Below are 24,879 nucleotides of genomic sequence, written 5' to 3' on the forward strand. Positions count from 1 at the left end.
CCAGCTGCTGCTGCTAAACGGACTTCCCTCTTCCTGCTCTCACACTGAGCTACAAGCAGCCTTTCTAGGAGATCAATAAGAGCTTGCAGAGCTACATGAATCTAAGACTTAGAAGAAAGGCTCTAATTAAGCAATTAAACTGTCACTCGGAGGTCACTTTAACACTCAGCCTTCGTGAAAGGAAACGTAATGAAGCCACTTGCGTGCTGACCAGACAAGGCCATCCCCAGCCAATGGGTCCCACAGCTTCCTTAGCAAAAAATACTCCTGATGTGTCATTGAGGAGAACCCAAGGTTAATTACACCAGACACTCGAAGGTGACTGAGCAGAAAGTGCAAATATATTACCAAATGTGTTGAAACCTGCCTGCAAGTCCAGCTTCCTGATTAGCTCCCCACGACGCCATTACCATTTCAAGAGAAGTCAACAAGTTCAGTTTTTCCCTTTTTTCATTATAGCAGCATGCAATTCTAGAAAATGCACTTCTGTGATGTTATCAAAGTCCTCACGTGGCTCACAACAAGAAGATTGTATATCAATAACTGTGCCAGGGAGTGAACTCAGTACAGCACGTTCCCGATAGGTGTCCTCTGAGATTTTCTACCAAAGCACTGATCATTGCAGGAGTAGAGATGACAAAAATTCATTTATTCAGTCATGCATCTAGTAACAATTCATGCATCAAAAAGATTGGTGCTTTGGAGATCTAAAGACTACTGCTGTGGGCTCTATGAAAGAGGATGGAGGCTGTGTATTACTGTTCCACTTCTTTTTTTTTTTAGACAGAGTCTTGTTCTGTCGCCAAGCTGGAGTGCAGTGGCATGATCTCAGCTCACTGCAACCCCCGCCTCCTGGGTTCAAGTGATTCTCCTGCCTTAGCCTCCCAAGTAGCTGGGACTACACGTGCCTGCCACCACGCCCAACTAATTTTTGTATTTTTAGTAGAGACAGGGTTTCACCATGTTGGCCAGGATGGTCTTGATCTCCTGACATCGTGATCCACTCGCCTCAGCCTCCTAAAAGTGCTGGGATTACAGGCCTGAGCCACCGTGCCCAGTCTACAGTTCCATTTTGAAATGTTCATTTGTTTCTTCTACTTGGTGAATTTTGCCTTTGTTTCCACAACATCAACACTGTTACCTGTGGGCTTAGCTTGCATCCATTTGGAACCTATGGGGACTAGGCCTACTCTAAGAAGAGCTTTCTATTGTATTCCCAGAAGAGTATGGGGATAGTCTTGTGGCCCAGAGGTCATGTGAAACCTGGTGGCTGCCTGAGGCTGACTTCAACTTTGAGGATGAAGCCACCACTGACGTCACTGGGCCCTTAGTGGCCATTTCATCCACCATCTTGTCCTCCTTTTCTTACCCACAAATGCAACTCCTAACTGAATCCTCCTCTTTAGTTTTCTTCTTTCTGCTTGTGTTCCCCAGGCACCTGATTTTATAAATAAGCAAACTAAGAACCCCAAGCCATGAAGAGAGTGAGGGGTGGTGCCATGTCCAGAAACAAGTGCCTGGCAGTGTCTGGTACATATTTGGCACCGAAGAGCAAAGTAATGAAGGAAACCCTGACCTCCTGACTTCAAAGCAAGGACACTTTCCATTTCATATTTGAATTCTTAACACTTTTCCTTATATTGACAAATGAAGGCTGGGTTCATTGGATACAGAAGTCAAACTGGGCTGGGCACAGTGGCTCACACCTGTAATCCCAGCATTCACGCCTGTAATCGGAGGCCGAGGCAGGTGGATTACCTGAGGTCAGAAGTTCAAAACCAGCCTGGCCAACATGATAAAACTCCGTCTCTACTAAAAACACAAAAAATTAGCCGGGTGTGGTGGCACATGCCTGTAATCCCAGCTACTTGGGAGGCTGAGGCAGGAGAACTGCTTGAACCTGGGAGGTAGAGGTTGCAATGAGCTGAGATGGCGCCTTTGCACTCCAGCCTGGGCAACAAGAGTGAAACTCCATCTCAAAAAAAAAAAAAAAAAGTCAAAGTGGCTCCAGCCTGACCCTAAGTTTATTTTCTCCCTCTATTTTTCCAGTCTGCCATTCAGTTTCCTGTACATAACTGCAATTTTTATATTTTATCAAAATACTTATTCACCTCGTAGGAAGCATAAGGCTTTCGTTTTAGTGTTGATCCTGCTGTTAATTTCTACCTAACCTTGACCCTGACATTTCTGGATCTCAGTATCTTTTTACCTTTTTAAATTTATTTTTATTTTTATTTTTTGCACTGCCCCAACTCCACCTCAGTGTCTTTTTTAAAAAATTAGGAGACAACAGCAAACGAACTCTAAGCTTTCTTCTTCCAACCTTAACATTCTATGTATCTATATGTTTATGACAGTTAACCATATGTTAAATCACATTTAACATACAGCTAAATTACTATTTCTTCTTCTAACAACCCAAATTGTTATAGAAGTTTTGAAAAAACAGGATGGCTGGTCCTATTCCAGCATAATTTTCATTGGTATTTAAAGAGCACACTTGAGCTCTATTAAAAATCTCCTGAACCCCAACATTATCTAATAGCATCATTGGTGACTGAATATTTTTCTCTTTGCTAATAACTCTGTCTAAGCAACAGGACCAGGACATTAACTTTTATGTCTCCAAAATGAATGATTGGCTTTGTATGAACTGAGACTGCAGAGATATTATGTAAGATATTGGACTTTGAGGTCCGTTTCACGTCCAGTGTCCGTCTGGCTGTAAAGATAGAGGGCTGGTGCTTCAATGCCGGCCTTCATGAATCCCTGGACAACTAACTATAACTGCAAGCCAAGCTTCCAGCCTTGCCAGGGCATTGCCTGGTCTGGTTCCAAACCTCTGCGGACCTCCTGTCCCCTTAAGTGGTTCCATTTGGCAAATATACAGCAGATCTCCACCCCAACTTACCTAGACAGTATTGTTTTCTTTTTAAAACTTCGCTATCTTTTTGTAAAGTTGATTTATAAATCATCCAAGAAAAAAAGACTTAGTTTGTATACAATTTATGCAATTTTTAACATAATGAATTTATAAATCAGAAAAATCTTGTGCTAAGCCATGTGTTTCAATTTCTTGTTCTAAAAAATATGAAATTAATAGAACAAATCTGGCACTTCTTGGTGTCTCTGTCCTGAAAACATGATTTTCTCTATTGTTCGCCTGGCTCTTACATTCAGCTGCTCTTTTTCCACCAGCACCCTTCCCTCTTGACACAACTTAAATTTCTCCATTAGGTTTTTAAAAAACCAACTCTCCACTGATTTTGGTTAACCCATTGGTTACTGCCCATTTTCTCCTTATGCTACTCATTTCCGTAACTTTGGGGAAAAGCTCAGAAACTCCTACACCTCCTAACCACTGTGACCTTGAGTCTTCTACCACCACCCATCCCAATCCTGCTCTTTGCAGTTTATTAAAGACGGAATTCAGGGGGTTTGTTGCAATCCTCACGCTCGTTGGTATCCTGCATGGGATTTGATACCTTTGATCACCTATCTTTGAAATTCAGCTTCCCTCGTGGTTTGAATGCTACCACTCTCTTCTGGTTCTTTGCCAAGCACTCAGCGCACCTCCTCAGCCTCCTCTCCTCTGATCCTTCATCCGCCCCTTACATGGCAGTCTTTCCCCAAGAGTTGGCTTGGCCCCTTTCTCTTGATAAAATACTCCTAAAAGTGATCATACCTATTCCCACAACTTTAATAACCACCCAGATATACAGAAATCATCCTCAATTGTGTATGTCCAGCTCAGATTCTATCCCAAGCACTGAACTCTTATGTCAAACTATATAATATTTAAACCCAAAAGTTTACAAGTCAAACTCACTACCATCTACTCCCTTTACCCAGTTAATGGCCTCATCATTCACCCTTTTTTTTTTTTTTTTTTTGAAACAGGGTGGTGTGATCACAGCTTACTGCAGCCTCGACCTCCCATACTCAAGCCATCCTCCCACCTCAGCCTCCCAAGTCACTGGGAATACAGGTATATGCCACTTTGCCTGGCTAATTATTTTTTCATTTTTTGCAGAGATGGGGTCCAGGCTGGTGTCAAACTCCTAAGCTCAAACAATCCTCCTGTCTTGGCCTCCCAAAGTGCTGGAGTTACAGGTATGAGCCATCACTCCTGGCCATTCACTCATTCTTCAAGCAAATAGCCTTCCATCCCCCATCTCTATCACCAGCCCCACCCACTACCATGTAATTAGCCTCTAAGTCTAGTGACAGCCACCATGACAGTTCTTCACGTGTCTCTGCACTCTCCATGTGTCCCAAGACCACTGCCTACTATGAGACCTTATCACCTCTGATCCAAGTTTTTTCCATTGCTTCCCAAACAGATGTGCTACCATCTTTCTTTTTCTCTGCCAACCCATTCTTCACACACTGCTGCCTATTGTCATTATAAAATACAGCTCTGAGTATGTTATTCCCGTTTTACAGAAAATTTTCACTGACTCCACACTACCTATAGGATAATTTCAAATTCTTAACTGGAGCAGAAGAGAACTCAGATGTCTTCTGGAGCCCATTGGTCTCCAGATGCTCCCCAGCATTTGTTCACACTCCAGGGACAACACTCTCCTTTTTTATTCCCAAATGTGTGTGTACCATTTACCCATCCTTCCCTTGCGGCCTCCCCTCCTGGCCTCACTGCTGCATCTCTACTGGTGAGCCTCTGCCACTTAAATGTCACCTCCAGTGTGAAAGCTTCCCTGGCTTCTAGGCCCAGATGAATTATGCCGGCCATTTTCACAATGATTCCACAGCACTAAGTCCAAGGCATGCTAAATCCTAGGTGCTCTACTATGAGAAAGATTCAAAAGTAGGCTCTTCTACTTAAGAGCTTGAGGCCCAGAATCACAGATGGCAAGTCCTGACCCTGACTTCCTTTTTAAAAAAACTTTCATTTTAGGTTCAAGGGTCCATGTGCAGGTTTGCTATACAGGTAAATTGCCATCATGGGGGTTTGGTGTACAGACTCTTTTGTCACCCAGGTAATAAGCACAGAATGTGATAGGTAGTTTTCAATCCTCTCCCTCCTCCCAGCTTCCAACCTCAAGTAGGCCCTGGTGCCTGTTGTTCCCTTGTGTCCATATGTATTCAGTGTTTAGCTCCCACTTCTAAGTGAGAACATGCAGTATTTAGTTTTCTGTTCCTGTGTTACTTCACTTAGGATTATGGCCTCCAGATCTATCCGTGTTGCTGAAAAGGACATGATCTTATTCATTTTTGTGGCTATGTCATATTCCCTGGTGTATATGTACCACGTTTTCTTTGTCCCATCCACCATTGATCGGCATCTAGGTTGATTCCATGTCTTTGCTACTGTGGACAGTGCTGTGATGAACACGGGCATTCATGTCTGACTCTGAATTCTAAGTTCATTTCTGCTCCTAGCATTCCATGCTGCCTCTTCTTCCAGTCCTCATTGAATTAACCTCCCCCAAAACACTCATCAGCAGCAGCATCATAATGGCTAGCACAAGTGGAGAACTTCCCATGTGACAGCAAGCCGGTTATCTATATTATCTCAAATACCTAACAATAAATCTGACCAGGTCCTCTTATTACCCCCATTTCCATTAAGGAAACTGAAGCTGAAAGATGAACTTTCTTCCAAAGAACACTGTTAGAAAATCACAAAGTCCAGGCTCAACCCCAGATCCACCCTATATCAGAGCTGGATTTCTTAGCTGAGGCACAATGCTGACTCACACTATCAGTGTAGCTCACTTTTTATTTTAATGTCTTGCCTGGGTGCTTAGAGGTATTTGCTTCTAATGTCTCTTCTGCCCACTGGCTGGGATTTTCCAACTATAGTTAACCCTGGAACGACACAGGTTTGAACTGCCTGGGTCCACTTAATCACAGATTTTCTTCTGTCTCTGCCTCCCCTGAGACAGCAAGACCAGCGCCCTCTCCCTCTTCCTCTCTAGCCCACTCAATGTGAAGAGAATGAGGATGAAGACCTTTATGATGATCAACTTCCACTTAATAAATAGTAAATATATTTTATCTTCTTTATAATTTTCTTGATAATGTTTTATTTTCTCTAGCTTACTTTGTTGTAAGAATACAGTATGTAATATATAAGACATATAAAATATCTGTTCATTGACTGTTTATGTTAATGGTAAGCCTTCTGTCCACCATAGGTATTAGTAGTTAAGTTTTGGGGATTTGGGGGACTTGAAAGTTGCATGTAGATTTTTTACTGCACGGCAGGGGAGCGGGGGGCCAACGACCCTAATCCCAGCATTGTTCAAGAGTCAACTGTACTTCATACAGTATTATCTGATTCTGACAACTTGTTTGGACTTTCACATTTTATATTTTGCCTTATCCACCAGCCCAAACTCCTCCCAGCACTTAGTTTTGAGTTTATTTTCCATCTCCATGCCTCATACCAGATCACATTTGAGGTTTCACTTCCTGCTGTCTGTTTCCTCCTGCTGTGCTTTGTTAAGCCAAGCCCAGCTGCATGCTGAAATATGGCAGTGTTCATAGAAAACCTCGTCTGTGTGTTCGTGTCCCATGTAGGTGGAAAACCCGCCTCGCGATCACAAGAGGGAAAAACCAAGCCACGCTGGCATGCTTTTGACCTAGGCTTTGGTTTGGTTACACACTTTGTATGTTAAATTCCATGGGTTATGCACTGTATCAAAGAAAAGAACACCACGCAGATGAGGCAGGAAGCAAGTGGTAGAGCAATGCCCACCATAGTCAAAACTATGAGTAGTTTTGTCTCTGGTCCATTCAAACTTCTCTTAAAGATCCTCTTTTTTTTTTTTTTTTTTTTTTTTTTTTGAGACAGAGTCTCGCTGTGTCGCCAGGCTGGAGTGCAGTGGCGCAATCTCGGCTCACTACAACCTCCGCCTCCTGGGTTCAAGTGATTCTCATGCCTCAGCCTTCCGAGTAGCTGGGATTACAGACACGTACCACCACACCCAGCTAATTTTTGTATTTTTAGTAGAGATGGGGTTTCACCACGTTGGCCAGGATGGTCTCGACCTCCTGACCTCATGATCTGCCTGCCTCTGCCTCCCAAAGTGCTGGGATTACAGGTGTGAGCCACCGCGCCTGGGCAAGGCCCTTCTTTTACTTCAATATTTATTTCACCTTTATTCCCCTCATTTTTTTTTTTTTAACAGACAGGGTCTTGCTTGTTGCCTAGGCTGAAGTGCAGTGGCAAGATCTGTGCTCATTGCAACTCCTGCCTTCCACCCTCAAGTGATCCTTTCACCTCAGCCTCCCAAGCAGCTGGGACTACAGGTGTGTGCCACCATGCTTGGCTAATTTTTTAACTCTTTTGTATAGACAGGGTCTCACTACATTGCCCAGGCTGGTCTCAAACTCCAGGGCTCAACTGATCCTCTTGCTTCATGCTCCCAAAGGGCTGAGTTTACAGGCGTGATCTGCCATACACAGCCTCACCTTCATTCTTAAAGGAATTTTAGGAGAGCATAGAGTTCCTGGCTGGTAGTTACTTTTTTTTCTTTAAACTGAATATATCACTCTATTGTCTTTAAAAAAATTTTTTTTGCTTCCAATGCTGGTTGCAAAGTTAGCATTTAGTTTCTACTTTCTAAGAAGCAATCTGTTCCCCACCTACCTACTCCTCTAGCTGACTGTAACATTTTTTCTTTGTCTTTGTTATTTAATTTTTTTTTTTTTTAGAAAAGTATGTCATTCTATTTATCTTGCTTTGCTGTTTGGGTTCCTTGAGATTCTAATTTTTTTTTTTTTAATGATGACTTCCACCAGTTTTGGAAAAATTTTAGTCAGTAGCTCTTCAAAGTTTGCTTCTTTTCCATATATCTCACTTTTCCTTGTAAGACTCCAATTAAGTGTGTGTTATACATTTTCTGAGTGTCCTCTATGTGTCTTAACCTCTCATATATTTTTCATCCTTTTTTCATCCACACTTTTTTCTGAGTAGATTCTTGACTTATCTTCCAGTTCACTATTTCTCTCTAGTCACTATTTCTCTCTTCATCTCTATCTAATCCCCCCAAAAAACCTTCTGCTGTGGTCTTAATTTTAGCTACAGTACTTATCGGTTCTCAAATTTGTAGTTGGTTCTTCTTCATATTGCAGTGTCACTTTCTATAGTATGCAGTTCCTTACTGAAAGTTCTCAGTTTGAGTTTTATTTCCATAAGTTGAGTAATCACAGTTGTTTAGCAAGTGTGCCAGGTCACTTTAGTATCTGGCATATTAGTGGATTTGTTTCTGTTGTCTCTTACTCATATCACATCTCATTTTTGTTATAGTGTCCCCTCATGTACATGATTATCTTTGATAGTGTGTTGGTGACACACACAGGATACAGGGAAATACTGGGTAGAAGAGGGCAGTTCCCCAGCAAAGGCCCCACTCTCAAGCCTGGAAACCCATGGCCCTAAATGTGAACAGGCATTCCTGTGTCCATGCCCAAAGTTTGCCTTTTGGCCTGCCACACTCCCCTATCCTGTACTTATATAAACCCCTAAACCCAGGCCTCACAAGTAGACAAGCAGATGAGCAGATAAGTAGAAGAGCAGAGGAGCAGAAGAGCAGTACAGCAGAGAAAGAGAGAAGAGAAGGAGCATCTGAACATTGAGAGGAGTTTAGCCAGGCTCAGTCAAACAAGAAATCAGCCGTGGCACAATGAACTCCAGGGGGAGGATCATCATCCCATTCCACCCCCTTTCCTGCTCCCCATCCTTCCCACTGGGAGCCATCTCCATCATCCAATAAAGCCCCTGCATTCACCACCCTTGAAGTCCATGTGTGACCTGATTCTTCCTGGACACCAAACAAGAAGCCGGCTACCAAGAGGACACTGAGCTAGTTAACACTTAAGCCATCTGAGGATGGCAGAGCTAAAAGAGCACTGTAGCATGCCCGCTAGGGCTTTGGAAGTTGTAGGCACCCACCCCTAGATGCTACCATGGGATCTGGAGTCCAAAAGCAGTCACCCTGGCTCCTGCACTCCTGTCTGCATGCTCCCCTGCCCATAAGGGGTTTGAACATGCAGCAGCTGAACAGACGAGACACACTCCTGTTGCATGTCCTGCAAAGGAGGTCAGGGAACTCTCTTATTTCATTGGCTATTATACATGAAAAATTATAGGTAGAAATGATGTCCAGAATGCTAATATCTCTCTTTGAAGAAGATTTTAAATTGTGTTTGCTGGATGTCCAGTGCCTAGATGCAGAAGAAATACAAGATTCACTCTCATTATTTCATGGCTTCAGAGTTTGGGGATTCACTCAGGTAACTCAAACATTAAATGCAGTCTCAATGAAGGCTGTTTTCCTTTCATTTTACCTAAGACACGAATGGCTTACCAAGACTGCCACCCTAACAAAGCTCTGGAATCAAACTTTGGTCCTCTTTGTCCTGAGAGGCTCTCAGAAGAGCTGCTAAACCTTTGTGGATCAGTAAAGGCCCTGCAGGCAAAAATGGTCCCAAAGACTGGACTCACACCTCTCTCAGATATTCACTCAGAAACTTCACACTACCTCATGATCCACTGGCTACTTTTAGAAAGATGTTTGTAAATGTCATCCAAAATTTCGAAATGGTCTTTGTCAGGAGAGTAGGTGGATGTTCTACACTTTCAGTCTTCATGATGTTTAGCCAACTTAGACTTTGAAGACTCATTTGGATGGTTAATATACAGTGACAAATAAACTTAGCTTTCATTAATAACCTCATCTTGTAAAATAATAATGAAATCATACCATTAAAATGGACTACTTGGAAAAATGTAAAACAACCTTTGAGTTTTCTTCAGTTAAATTTGTAAGAAACTAGCCAGTTGGAACTTGCGTAGGAAACGATCAGGAAGCTAAAACAGAAAGATCCAGTAATCAAGAGAATCTGGTTTGTATTTGAGTGAAATGTTGATATATACAAATGAAAGATGAAAAACTTTTTGTTAGAAAATCAGGTAGCCTGGAACAAGACAAGGATGCCCTTTCTCACCACTCCTATTCAACATAGTATTGGAAGTTCTGGTCAGAGAAATCAGGCAAGAGAAAGAAATAAAGCGTATTCAAATAGAAAGAGAGGAAGTCAAATTGTCTCTGCTTGCAGATGACATGATTGTACATTTAGAAAATGCCATCGTCTCAGTCCAAAATCTACTTAAGCTGAGAAGCAACTTCAGCAAAGTCTCAGGATACAAAATCAATGTGCAAAAATCACAAGCATACCTATACACCAGTAACAGACAAACAGAGAGCCAAATCATGAGTGAATTCCCATTCACAATTGCTACAAAGAGAATAAAGTGCCTAGGAATACAACTTGCAAGGGACGTGAAGGACCTCTTCAAGGAGAACTATAAACCACTGCTCAAGGAAATAAGAGAGGACACAAACAAATGGAAAAACATTCCACGCTCATGGATAGGAAGAATCAATATCATGAAAATGGCCATACTGCCCAAAGTAATTTATAGATTCAATGCTATACTATACCCATCAAGCTACCATTGACTTTTTTTTACAAAATTAGAAAAAAAACCTCTAAATTTCATGTGGAACCAAAAAAGAGCCTGTACAGCCAAGACAATCCTAAGCAAAAAGAACAAAGCTGGAGACATCACATTACCTGACTTCAAACTATACTATAAGTCTACAGTAACCAAAACAGCATGGTACTGATACCAAAACAAATATACAGATCAATGGAACAGAAGAGAGGCCTCAGAAATAACACCACACATCTACAACTATCTGATCTTTGACAAACCTGACAAAAACAAGCAATGGGGAAAGGATTCCCTACTTAATAAATGGTGTTGGGAAAACTGGCAAGCCATATGCAGAAAACTGAAACTGGACCCCTTCCTTATACCTTATACAAAAATTAACTCAAGATGGATTAAAGACTTAAATGTAAGACCTAAAATCATAAAAACTCTAGAAGAAAACCTAGGCAATACCATTCAGGACATAGGCATGGGCAAAGACTTCATGACTTAAACACTAAGAGCAATGGCAACAAAAGCCAAAATTGACAAATGGGATCTAATTAAACTAAAGAGCTTCTGCATAGCAAAAGAAACTATCATCAGAGTGAACAGGCAACCTACAGAATGGGAGAAAAATTTTGTAATCTATCCATCTGACAAAGGACTAATATCCAGAATCTACAAGGAACTTAAACAAATTCACAAGAAAAAAATAAACAACCTCATCAAAAAGTGGGCAAAGCATATGAACAGACACTTCTCAAAAGAAGACATTTATGCAGCCAACAAACACATGAAAAAAAAGCTTACCATCACTGGTCCTTAGAGAAATGCAAATCAAAACCACAATGAGATACCATCTCACGCCACTTAGAATGGCGATCATTAAAAAGTCAGGAAACAACAGATGCTGGCAAGGATGTGGAGAAATAGGAACGATTTTACACTGTTTGTGGGAGTGTAAATTAGTTCAACCATTGTGGAAGACAGTGTGGCGATTCCTCAAGGATCTAGAACCAGAAGTACCATTTGAACCAGCAATCCCATTACTGGGTATAAACCCAAACGATTATAAATCATTCTACTATGAAGACAGATGCACACGTATGTTTACTGCAGCACTATTCACAATAGCAAAGACTTGGAACCAACCCAAATGCCCATCAATGGATAAAGAAAATGTGGCACATATACACCATGGAATACTATGTAGCCATAAAAAAGGATGAGTTCATGTACTTTGCAGGGACATGGATGAAGCTGGAAACCATCATTCTTAGCAAATTAAAACAGGAACAAAAAACCAAATACCACATATTCTCACTCATAAGTGGGAGTTTAACAATGAGAACACACGGACACAGGGAGAGGAACATCACACAACAGGGCCTGTTGGTGGGTGGGCAGCTAAGGGAGGGATAGCATTAGGAGAAATTACGCAGATGACAGGTTGATGAGTGCAGCAAACCACCATGGCATGTGTATACCTATGTAACAAACCTGCAGGTTCTACACATGTGTCCCAGAACTTAAAGTATAATAATAACAATAACAAAAGAAAATCAGGTAGCCAAAAAACTTAAAAACAGAAAGAAAAAAGAAAACTTCAAAATAAAACTTCATTCACTCTTATATTAAGCACAAAGCATTAGTTTCAGGTAGGAATGCCCTAAAAGTGTTGGTAGTAGCGATGGGACAGGAGGCAGGAAAATGCTTGGTAGAAGAGGTTGAGGTCCCTGGTGAGTGCTCCACCCTTAAGCCTGGATCTGCCTCTCAAAGTGAAAACCAATCCCTGTTTTCCCACCCAAATGTTGCCTTTTGGTTTTCCCTGCCCCCATCCGGTGCCCATAAGAACACCAAGCCCCAGACTCAGCAGACACACACACACACACACACACACACAGAAGACAGAAGTGTCTGAATGTCAAGAGGAGAAGATGGAGCTGGACATCGGAGACTGTGGTCAGGGAGGAGTTCAGCTGAGAAAGGCCAGACTCCAGGGGAAGATTATCTTCCTGCAACCCACTTCCTCCAACCCCTTTCAAGCTCCCCTTACTGCAGAGAGCCACTTCTACGTCTTAATAAAGTTCTCCACATTCACCACCCTTCAATTTGTTCATGTGACCTGATTCTTCCTGGACACCAGACAAGAACTCGGGTACCAAGAGGTCAGGATGTAAAAGGCTGCCACCCTGACCCTCCACTGAACTGGTTAACACTTAGCTGTCCATGAACAGCAAATGCTAAAAGAGCACTGATTGTAACACATGCCCTTTGGGGCTCCGGGGGTCGCAGACACCCTCTCCGAGACAGCAGAGCTAAAAGAGCATTGTAACATGTTTGGATGCTGTGCAGGCCATGCACAGAGCCTGCTCCCACCAGAGAGGAGGGACTAGCCAGTTCCAGGGTTCGTTCACCCTGGTTCCTGCATTCATCTGTTTGTGTGCTCCCTCCTGAATTCAGCTAGGCAGCCAAGCAAATAACCCACCCCCTTCGCAAGTCCTGTGAAGGAGTCAAGGAAACTCTCCCATCTCAGTAGCAGAAACTTTTTTTGTTATCTGCCCAATTCATAGCCATATTCCTTCTCCTACACTCCCAGTCTCCCAACTTGTTCTATCAGAATATAGATTCGTTCAAGCAGCAAATCAAGATATCCTAGTCTCAAGGGAAGCAGAATCCTGTGAAAATCCTAGAGGCTTAATAATAATTGATCTAAAACATTTATGATAAATCTATTCCATGATACTTTCTGGATCTCTTTTGTAGTCAGTTCTGGCTAATGATATAAAATTTGCTTTCCTTATTAAAAGTAACACACACAAAACAGAAATAGTTAACACTATTCCTTCTTCCTTTTTTCAGAGGTAGACTCAGGTAGGACATTCAGATAAAAACCACTGCAGCCATTTTTGACCATGACTTCTTCATAGTCTTCATACTTTCATACAATGAAAAGTCAACATGCTAATCATGGTAGAGCAGAAACTGACTTGCTAAACAAATCTTGAGATTATCTACTTCCTGATTTGTTTTTAGGTAAAAAATAAATGTCCTTATATTTTAAGTTGCTAATAGTTTGGTTTCCTATGATTTGACGTTAAAAACACCCATAAGTAATACATTCACTAAATATGCTTATATGGCAGTGTTTTGACCCAGGTTTGACTGGAGACAATGCTTGAAATTTACGTCACTTACCATAATACAAGAGTCCTGTGGTTCAAGATCAAAGTCAGTGAAGTTCAAGAGAACACGGTGATTTCTGTCAACCCGAATAACCCAAGCACAGTCCGTGTTGCTCCTGTAAGGACTGGGGTAATTTGGAGAATGAATCTCTCCACTGGGAGCCTGGAAAATACCACCACAACCTGGAAGTGCAGAACACAATTGTTTCATGAGAGGAATCATGGATGCATTAAAATCATCCATTACCTGGTTGTATAGATCAATACCTTACTTTGCTTGAGTATCAGTTTTAGTTAGTCTATGATAAAAACGCTAAAGAACTTGATACCCACATTAAGTCATTTATCCCAACAGAATAAGAAGGGATGACACGGATGATACTAAGAAAAATACTTCAAACACTTTAAATACAGATGCCAAAAGTTATTTTTAAAAATAATTAAAAGGAAACACAAATGAAATCACATTTTCACAAAGCCATGGAACACCGCTTCTTCATTGTCCTCTAAAAATATAGCATACTGGAAGAATAATACGTTTCCTTCCAAGAATTGTGATAATCTAGTAGTGCATGCATTTAAAAATAATTTAATATCTACCCTTTAAAAATTTAATATTCTGGATATAGTACAGTTACTTAGGTTTTTAAAAATTCCTTTGATGCTATCAGATACCTGTTACTGCAATGTCTTCTCTATGACCCACCATTTCTTCGATTTATGATAATATAAACCAATAATGGAAAAATTTGGCACCATTTTCTAATAATGGAGAATGATTTAGGGGCAATCTAAACACTGTGTGTGTGTGTGTGTGTGTATTTAAATTCCTACATAATTAACTTTAGGGGAGAGCTCTTATATTACCTTGGTTATGGTTCTGTTGAAGAAGTGTGGCCATAAGGGAGCCTGGGATCACATATGTGCTTTGACATTTTCTAGCTGTGGAACTTCAGGCAAGTCGCTGACCTTTCTAAGCTTTGGTGTCCACACTGGTGAGATGAGCATATGAAATAGACTTCCTTCAAAGGGTGGTTGTAAGGACTAAAGGAGATCCTCATAAAATAGTTAGAAAAGTGCCTGGTACACAGTAAGCATTCTGCAAATGTGGCTCTCTCTAGTAGTTGTATATGCTAACATCTATTAAACTATTTTGTGCCATAGTTTGTTATTATAGTTTAAAAATACACAACAGGTAATTTATTTAGACTACCTAAAATCTTGGGCAGAAAGTCACCATAGAACACACAGTAATTTCTTGGGATTCATGAATTCAATGTTTGCAAGTTTGATATTTGCCAAGAATTCAAAGGCCTATACTATGGCATGAGGTATGGGGGCTGGTTAAGAGGTACGAGCCCTTGGAGAGTGGGTCTGGCCTGTTACACTAGTTCTGCTCTCACCATGGACTTACACACTTGCATTCTTGTTTTCACATATGCGGTGACCCTTAGGAAGTTAAACTTTCTCATGTATTTTAGGGAAGTGCACATGTCAGGTCTCAGTAGGCTTCCCTTTGGGACGTCACTAACTTATCAATCAGGGCATAACCTTCATACGTATTCCCAAGCATTTCACGAAATTTAACGAAGGCTCAGCTTAAGTACTTTAGGAAACCTCCTTTTTTCACTCACCTCCAGGGACTGCTTGCCATGAAGCATTGAAGCCTCTCCCATTTATAGATAAGTCAGTCTTGAATCGAATTGCTAGCTCATTTCCAGTGCTGGACACCTGCATGGGGTTCTCAGGTGATCTCTGAGTACACAATTGGGCTATTCTGGGAGACTGGAAATCGGGGCCTCCATAGATCTAACATGGGATGTAGGAAAAAAGACTTTAAAAAATATTTTAGGCAATTACAGGCCCTTCCCCTCGCTCATTTTAACCCCTGACTCCTTGGGTTCTACGATGATTAGAGATTGAAATCTCAGCCTCCCTGGGTGGGGATGCACTATAAACTTGAGCTGAGTTTTCAAAGGCACTCCCTCTGCCTTAGGAACACACAAGTTCAATCACCCATAAAATGCCTGCTTGTTTCATCAGCCAGAATTGCAGAGGAGGACGGAGTAGATTATTCCAGAATCTTCCCTATCTCCTCTTTTTGTCTTTTTCATGTCTTCATGGAATTTCCTGATTTCTCTAGCAGAAACATTACAGATCATACAGTATTAAGTCTTATTTTCTGAATTTTAGGGGGACATGTAAAAAAAGAAATGTCTGATTTTCTAACTCTTATAGGCACACATGATAGTCTTAGCATAAAGCCATTTTCTTATGAAAGTTGAGTTCACTGAAGGCTACCAATACCCCAGTTATATTTTTAGGAATTTCCTCCTAACCTGCAAACAATGTTTTCTAAGATCACACATTGAATATAATGCTTACGCTTCTTTAGGAATGAAAATACCAGCTCTCTGGGTGTGTTTTGGAGCCTAAGGAAGGGGATGCTATGCACCCTCCCTGTGCCTGCTCCCAGGACGCCCATGCCCAGGAACCTGACCAAGTGCATGCCACTTTTCTGCTCAGGGATTACCCTAGACTCTGCCTTAGTCTCCAGATGGCTCCTTCTGTTATAGACAGGAGACAGGGAAATACTGGGTAGAAGAGGGTGGTTCCTTGGCAAAGGCTCCACCCCCCAAGCCTGGAAACCTGCAGCCCTAAATGGGAACGGGCATTCTTGTTTTCACACCCAAATGTTGCCTTTTGGCCTGCCATGTTCCCATATCCTGTACTCATATAAACCTCCAACCCCAGGGTCCAGGAGCAGATGAGCAGATGAACAGAAGAGCAGAGGAGGAGAAGAGTGACATGGCAGAGAAGGAAAGAGGAGAAGGAGCATCTGAACGTTGAGAGGAGTTTGGCTGGGGATGGTCAGACAGTTGATCATCCATGGGACAAATGAACTCCAGGGGGAAGATCATCTTCCCACTCCATCCCCTTTCCAGTTCCCCATCCATTCCACTGACAGCTACCTCCATCACCCAATAAAATCCCCACATTCACCATCCTTCAAGACCGTGTGTGACCTGATTCTTCCTGGAGGCCAGACAAGAAGGCCAGTACCAAGAGTCACTGGGCTGGTTATCACTTAAGCTGTCTGTGGATGGCAGAGCTAAAAGAACACTGCACCCTGCCCATGGGGGCTTTGAGAGTCACAGGCACCCACCACTAGACCCTACTGTGGGTAACATCTTGCCTGGGTTCCTGCACCTGCCAGTCTGTGTGCTCCCCCTCCCATAATGGGTTTGAGGGCACAGCAGCTGAACAGATGAGCCACACCCCTGTCACACGTCCTGAGGAGGGGTGGCTAGGGAACTCTCCCGTTTCACTTCTAGATCTATCACACATGACTTCAGACCACGTAGGCTCCTCCAAATCTGCCAAACTTGTCTGTCTGACTGGAATCCACTACCCCAGTGACATCGTCCTCTGGAAAGAGTCCCCTTGGGCTCACAGAGGGCATCTTGCAGCCATGGATAGCCTAGGCCAGGCCTCCAGGAGGCCTCACAGACAGGTTTCTCAGTCTCCTCTGGGTCCTGTTTGTCTCCTGTGTGTATGTGTGGGGCTGGGGAGGGTGGCGAAGGGAGGACGAGAATCAAATAGAAGATGCTGACTTCTCATCTTCAGGTCTTCAAACTTCAATTTGTAAAAGAAAGACCATCTTTGAGAGAGAGTTTTCTAAGACATTGGTATCTGAGACCTTCACAACTGCAGCCCCAGCCCTCCAGGCACAGGCACTCAGGACCAGAGCCAGGAAGGCGGCTCTCAGGGGGATCTGGGCACAGTGCCTTCCCACCCTCCCTCTGTGCCTTTCCCCCACCTCGAGACACTCTGCCCTGATTCCTCAGCACCCCCGGCCCTTGCCCACCCTCAGGGCCCACTGCTGACTGATACGAAAATCACTCAAGTGTTCTCTGGGGAGAGGGAGTGAGAACAAGAAGCCTACTTTGGGGAGGAGTGTGTGATTTGAATCTATAATGATTTCTTTGTCTGATTAATTCCCCCCAGCCATCCGGGAAAGGCCAAAATGAATGAAACTGCTGTTCCACAGAGGGCTGAGCACAAGGACAGTAATTGCAAAGGAATGAAGCAGACCGACTGCTTCAGGCTTATTTTTATTAGGAGGAGCTGATGTTTGTGCACTCCCCCCAAGTCCCATCAAAAGCAGGACTTTAGGAAGAGCCTTGTGTGGCCCCTGACACGTACACATATGCAAATGGCAGAAGCAAGCTTGCTTGGTGTGTAGAGTCAGCTTTCTTTCCCATTTTCAAGATCTCCCTACCCCCTTGCCTAGGGAACAGTCCTCAGAGCATGAAACTGACAGCATGTGTTCCCAATCACCCCAGCCCAATCAACAGCACGTATTTGGAGAGACCACTGAGCGCAAGTGTTAAATTCTAACAAAGAAAACTCGCACATCGGCAAAATATTCTTTGTTTTCTCTGCTCATACATCCCCTTGAGATCACAAACATAATGGGTATGAGTTGGCTGGATCTAGAAGCCTCTAGAAGAATAAACACTGCCACTTTGGACATTATTTGCTTCCTTTCTTGCAAGGCTGAGCTCACAAAAGCCTATCGCAGAGAGGCCAGACCGAGCTAACTGTCCACACCAAGCAATTGTCCTGGTTTACTGCTCCAAGGAGTGGATTTCCTTTTCTGCCTGATGCCAGTTCGGAATCTCTCTAAAGACTTTCTCAGAGATTAAAGTGAAATCAGGCAGAGTGTTTCCATGACCGAAACAATGGTCCTTCTGGCTTCCACAAATAAAATCGATAGTTAGCACATGACTCTTCAAAAGAAGAAAAAGAAGGAAAGAATTTCAGGGCGTGGTTCATTCAACTACAGCATATGACTAAACTTTGGGGGGAAAAGAAGTGGTCTGATGATCACAGATTTAAAAATGTGTTTTAGCAAATGCTCAGGAGGGAGAACATTTCAAAGCCTATGGTTTTAATCTGTTTTGAACATTTCTTTCTGCTCTGTTAGCTCCATTTATTGTTACAATCAAGTCAGCATTCCGGGGTTATGAGTAACCAAACAGCTGCTGCTTTTTGCAACGGACCACTTTCTGGACTCTGATTTTTGAGGGAATAAATGACTCCTGAATACATTTTGTGAAATCCAGGTAAGCCCAATATTTAGTGACTGTAAGGCCCCACTTGCCTACACTCACGTGCAGGCTGAGAAAGTCAGCAAAGTTTTTAGATCACATGCCCACCATGGGTAACAAACCTTTAAACCCACTGCTAACATGTTATCAGCAGCTAGGGAGGGGTGAAAAAAACCATTCCACCGCCATTAGCCCAATTTTATTACAGCAGTTTCCACATGAGTTGAGCATTTGCAGAAAAGCAAAACAAGGCTTTTGAACAAAATGTCAGAGGGTTGCTCATTTTAGCTTTCAGAAAAAAAAAATTCCCCAAATATTTAAGGGCCTCAAAACAGTCCCCCAAGCCCTGCTTTTGGGGGAACATGGGAGGCCACTGCAATGTCAGCTTGTCATAATAAAAATAAGCCCCAGGCAGACTATGCGTCTTCTCACAGCCATTTCTGTCAGGCATAGGGCTCTCTCTGAAAGCTGCTTCTGCCTGGAGTCCCTGATTTTGTCCCTCAGGCCCCAGGCCTGCTTTCAGGGAACAGCCCCTGTCTCTACTTTCTCCCATGATGGGCGTGACACAACCCAAAATACAACTGGCCCATTTATATTTTGCCAAGTGGGCAACAATCACATGCACTTCAGAGTATGAAAATAAACGGTTTGGAACAGGGCACATAGCTGTGGAAGATCCGCCACCAGCCCTTTGTAAGTGATAAGGGGTTTTATGCAACCAATATCCTTGCTGGCAAGCGAGGCCATCTGAACATTCTGCACATGGATGCTAGTCCTACTTTGTGTTGTGAGTGTGAATTTCAGGAGACACCTTGTTTCTCCTCGGAGATGGAGTCATGACTTGGCAGCAGTCCTTCCATGAAGACTTTCCAGTTCTATCTGATTTCATTTACTGTAGCTCCATCATCAGACAATAGCAAATTGTCTGTAGAGCTACAGAAATGAAATCAGAGATAAAACTGCTAAGTCTTTTAGAGCTACTAAAAGTAATTCCTAGTGACTCTCACTGAGAAGGATGACTTTACTAAATTACTGAAAGTAATGAATTACTAAAAGTAGTGATTGAATGATTTAGTGATGAATTACTAAAAGTAATTCCTAGTGATTCTCACTGAAGGGATGACTTCATTTCTTTTCAAGGTAAGAACTTGTTTTATAATTAAAGTTTTTTTGTTAAAGTTTCCTATGAGTCCATATTACTCATATCGACCCCTTGCACCCTGCACCCATCTATGGTCTCAGGGTTTACTGGAGTGTTGAGCAGTGACTGGCTTCAGTTATCAGCTCTTCCACTCCCCTTCCATGTGATCATGGAAAAACCCATTAATCTTTTTGAGACTTAGTTTTGACCACTGTAAAATGGGAATAAACTTCCCCTCTTACCTCATGGAATGATTTCATGTTTAAATGAGAACACAGAGGTAAAAATTCCTTTGTAAAGTACCCTAAATATGCATTATTACGGTGTGCCAATCAGAGACTTTGATGCTTTCATTCATTCCACAAACTTCTACTGAGTGTTTACTATTTGCCAGGTACTCTGTGGAGCTGGGAATATAGCAGTAAAACAAAGCAAACAAACATCTAGCCTCATGGAATTTAAGTTGTACTGGATATAGAATCCTTGTCATGCTGTGCTACAGCAGTCCCTAGAGCTGAGGTGACAGGATTTTTGTGTGTATTTGGAAGACATTAAAGTTTGCAGACAGGTCAAAGTTCAAAGTATACATAATAAATGTGTTACATATATGTAACTATATATGACATATGACATAATTATGTAGTATATGGTATATGTACATTAAAATATATAATAATTTATTATAATAATAAATATTAATTACTGTAATTATTAATTATAATTTATAATGTAAGTATATAATATACTACATAATATTACATATATCTGGGACATCCTATATATGTTATAAAATTATATAAGAATATTATGTAAATAATGTAATTATATAGTGTTATATAATTATAACAAATTATATTTAGATAATTTTATAAACCATAACATTTTAAAACTATATATTTAAATATATATATATACACACACACGCATATTCTAATGACTAGATTCCTGCAATTAAAAATTGATTATAATAAACTTTTGGGCTCAAGATTCTCAGACTATTTTAATGATCCGAGACACACCCTTTGCAGTAGCGCTGGGAAAATTTTCATCTTCAAATGCCTTATGCTACCTAGGTGGCCATGTTTTTGCAAAAGCCCTCTGAGGCAGGTGGCCTGGCGCCCCTTGAAGAGCAGCGGCAGCTCTGGCAGGCAGCCCCTGTGCTTGTTGGCAGAGCCAGTCTCTATGCTCCGCCACGCGAATGCTTTTTCTGGGGGAGCTTTCTCAGACTGCAAGGGTGAGGTGTGAGCCATCCCAAGCACAATCCTTATCAATGGGAACCAGAGTAGAGGGACGAGTGCCTCCACTGTGGTCCTTCAGAGGGTCCCAGCACACGGAGTCCAAGTTGCTCCCAGGGGCTCCCTCTGCTGGTTCCCCCTCCCCCTTTCCTTCACTCACTGGTCCTGGGCTCCTGCTTCCCTGCATCACCTAACTCAGCTGCAGCCAAGGCCTTCAGGCATTGCTTCAGGGAAACCCGAACCACATATTAATCCCATGTCTACCAAATGATCACCGAAGGGCTGATGCTCATTAAAATGTCTAAGAATAGAACACTGCTGACTACTGGAAAGAATTCGGAATCTTGGCAGAGTGATTTCCTATTCTACCCCAAACTTTGGGATGTACTGAAAAAACTATCTCACTTCCTACCTCCAAGACATCAAAGTTGCATCTTGAATGATACTCCACATCGAAGTCATGGATGGTGAGCTGAATGCTACTCCCCGGGGCTGTCCTAATGTACCAGATACACTCCTTGTTGGGTGGATACCTGTTGGGGTACCCAGGGCTGCTGAAGGAGCCTGTGGCCCCAGACAGCTCTCCACCACAACCTGTTAAAACAGCAGGGCTCAGTCAGTTCAAAGCGGGCAGCAGCCCGTGGAAGGTAATTCACAAATTCAACTCACCAAAAGTTCATCAAAAATATACAATGCCTAATTTAGGAGAAAACCATTAAGTTACAATAAAGTTATAATTATGCAGTTATAAAACAATGAGAAAAAAATCATGGCTACAACTTATTAACTTTATACATCCAAAAATAAAACACTGATTATATATAATTTAGTACAATAATGCTCAATCCTTTTTCTTACCATATCAAACCATTGTACTTTCTTTTTAAAAAAGTCACTCTAATTTTAGATTTTCTTTATTATAATGAGGCAAGAATTCCATAACATAGTAGGAGGTACAATGGGCTGTGTGAGCCGTGGTCATGAACTTCAGCTCCCTGGGTCTTCAGTATCCTTGTAGCTAATACATTATTCCGCAGTCCTGTGCAGATCTAAGAACTAGAATTTTAGGTGCTAAAAATCCTTAGCTTTATACCAAAGACTATAGGAAATAAACAAGTAAATGATATAGGTCCTAACTCAGGAAACTGACATTAAAAAAAAAAATACAATGGATATAGAAAAATCCAACCAAGGAAAAAGACAACAGCATGTGTTTAAGAATGTTGATATGTCATGCCTTAGAAAGCCACTCAGGCAGACCATGACAACAAATAATCAAATGCCGTAGCCTGCGGCACACAATAGAATAATGCCGCCTTTCACTGAGCGCTCATATGAGCTCTCCATGTATTTCCCGTTTCAATACTCGTAAGGACCACATGAGGCAGGTACTGTTAGGATCCATTTCTTAAATGAGCAAATCAGTGCAAACAGAGGTGGCGTGGATTTTCCAAGGTTAATTGATATTAGGACACTAACTGAGGTGATCTGGTTGTATCTTAGTACTTCATTACTATACCACACAGGCTCTCACATTGTTTGCAGGAATTCAGACAGAGATTTCAGTATGGAGAGGAAGAGAAAACTTTGCAGAAGAGGTAAAATTTAAGGAAGGCTTGTGAGAGACAAAATTAGAAAAGAGATTATCTTGTTTTCCAACAGCAATTTTTGGTGAATAACAAAACGTTTTTTGCTCTTGTTAACATTTCTGGGCCTCTTTTGCTTTCATTCTTTTTTTTTGGAATATTCTTTATTGGTTGGTAAATTCTTCCAATTGCCTGCTCTTATTCTTCAAGGCTTTTCATGTGTGATCATTAAAAAGTCAGGAAACAACAGGTGCTGGAGAAGATGTGGAGAAATAGGAATACTCTTAACACTGTTGGTAGGAGTGTAAACTAGTTCAACCATTGTGGAATCAAGGATCTAGAACTAGAAATATCATTTGAACCAGCCATCCCATTACTGGGATTATAAATCATACTACTATAAAGACACATGCACACGTATGTTTATTGTGGCACTATTCACAATAGCAAAGACTTGGAACCAACCCAAATGTCCATCAATGATAGACTGGATTAAGAAAATGTGGCACACATACACCATGAAATACTATGCAGACACAAAAAAGGATGAGTCCATGTCCTTTGTAGGGACATGGATGAAGCTGGAAACCATCATTCTGAGCAAACTATCACAAGAACAGAAAACCAAACACTGCAGGTTCTCACTCATAGGTGGGAACTGAACAATGAGAACACTTGGACACAGGAAGGGGAGCATCACGCACTGGGGCCTGTCGTGGGGTGGGGGAGGGGAAGGGATAGCATTAAAGGGAATACCTAAGGTAAATGATGAATTAATGGGTGCAGCACACCAACATGGCACATGCATACATATGTAACAAACCTGCACATTGTGCACATATACCCTAGCACTTAACATATAATAATTTAAAAAATAAAATAAAATAAATAAAAACAACAGCGCCTCCTCACTCCATTATGAGTAAATGTGCATTTTTCACATGAATGACATTAAACTACCGTGGCTTCTAAAGTAAGATGCCAAGTCTGAGATCTTGTCTACTATCCACTCTGTGCAAATTTCTCCTATACAGTGAGTTAGAAGAAAAGCTTTTAAAAGTTAAGGAGTTAAAAAAGAAAATCTCCATACAGAATTCCCCACTGCACCGAGAAGCACTGAGAATTCTAAGAATATTGATTCGGCAGGGAAATCTGACTCTAGCTCAAAGCACTACTATCTTCTTGACTTCTCAGTCTCCTTGCACTTGAAAACCTCTGCATTTTCAGACTTTAAATGTATTGCACAGAGCAATATCTTTCCTGTTTCCTATAAAGTTCCCGCTTTTATTTCTAAAGGCTATGAAAAAGCTGTTTAAAATTAGATGTGCTGACATTGTTTATAGACTATGGTGAATCTTAAAAAAACACAAGTACCATAAAAGATGAGAAAATATTTGTCTGACTACAACAACACATGGCAAATATTCCTGAAGCCAAAATCTTCACAGATTGTCCATATCTCCTGTACCACTGCCCAACTCCAGGGAGCACTGCTCACAGGACAGACTATAACACGATGCTCCTGGAGTGGTACAACACAGTGGCTCATGTAACTCGTGTTAAGATATACCACCTTTTACTAAAATACATTATAGATAAGCAAAGCCTGTTACTCAAATTTTTTTCTCAGCTTGCATTTTCAGTTCAGATGGTTCCTTCTATCAGTGATATCAAATAAATTATCCAATGGAAAAATCTAGAGGAAAATAACTTTATGGCCACATGATATAAAAGATAAGAAGGAAATGAAAGCTTAGATAGCTCATTTCTGCATTTTTACTTAGCATTAGTTCATCAGCCAATCAGATTCAATTTTTTTATCACAGGTGATTCATCTAAAACTCTGTGTAACGTTTTTCCATTGTCTTTTCCAATTGTTTTAGGTTTCCTTGTGAATTCCTTCGCAAATAACAGGATACTAATATCTTTAAATTAGTCACTGTAAACTGGAATGGTAATACAGATTTGTGGCATTCAGTAATGTTTTTTAAAAATTACAGTACAGTTATATGGACCCACAATGTCTTTTTTTCCTAGGGTTGAAAGCAAATAATAAGGTTTGCTTAATAAACAGAGCAAAATTTTATTTTTAAGTATTTCTTGTTAGTAGCACATGTGTGTATGTTTTTTAAAGAAAAATTTCTTTT

At 41.5% G+C, this 24,879-nt stretch overlaps 1 protein-coding gene across 1 annotated transcript in view; it reads right to left on the minus strand.

Annotated features, from left to right (window-relative positions):
* CUBN (cubilin) overlaps positions 1-24,879 on the minus strand; it is a 319,416-nt gene that overhangs the window by 153,055 nt on the left and 141,482 nt on the right. Inside the window, 3 exon segments of the mRNA XM_030941178.1 lie at positions 13,670-13,839; positions 15,291-15,465; positions 21,559-21,740. Coding sequence (XP_030797038.1) covers positions 13,670-13,839; positions 15,291-15,465; positions 21,559-21,740 — 527 coding nt within the window.

Source organism: Rhinopithecus roxellana, chromosome 11 (assembly GCF_007565055.1).
Source record: "Rhinopithecus roxellana isolate Shanxi Qingling chromosome 11, ASM756505v1, whole genome shotgun sequence".
NCBI classification, from domain to species: Eukaryota; Metazoa; Chordata; class Mammalia; order Primates; family Cercopithecidae; genus Rhinopithecus; species Rhinopithecus roxellana.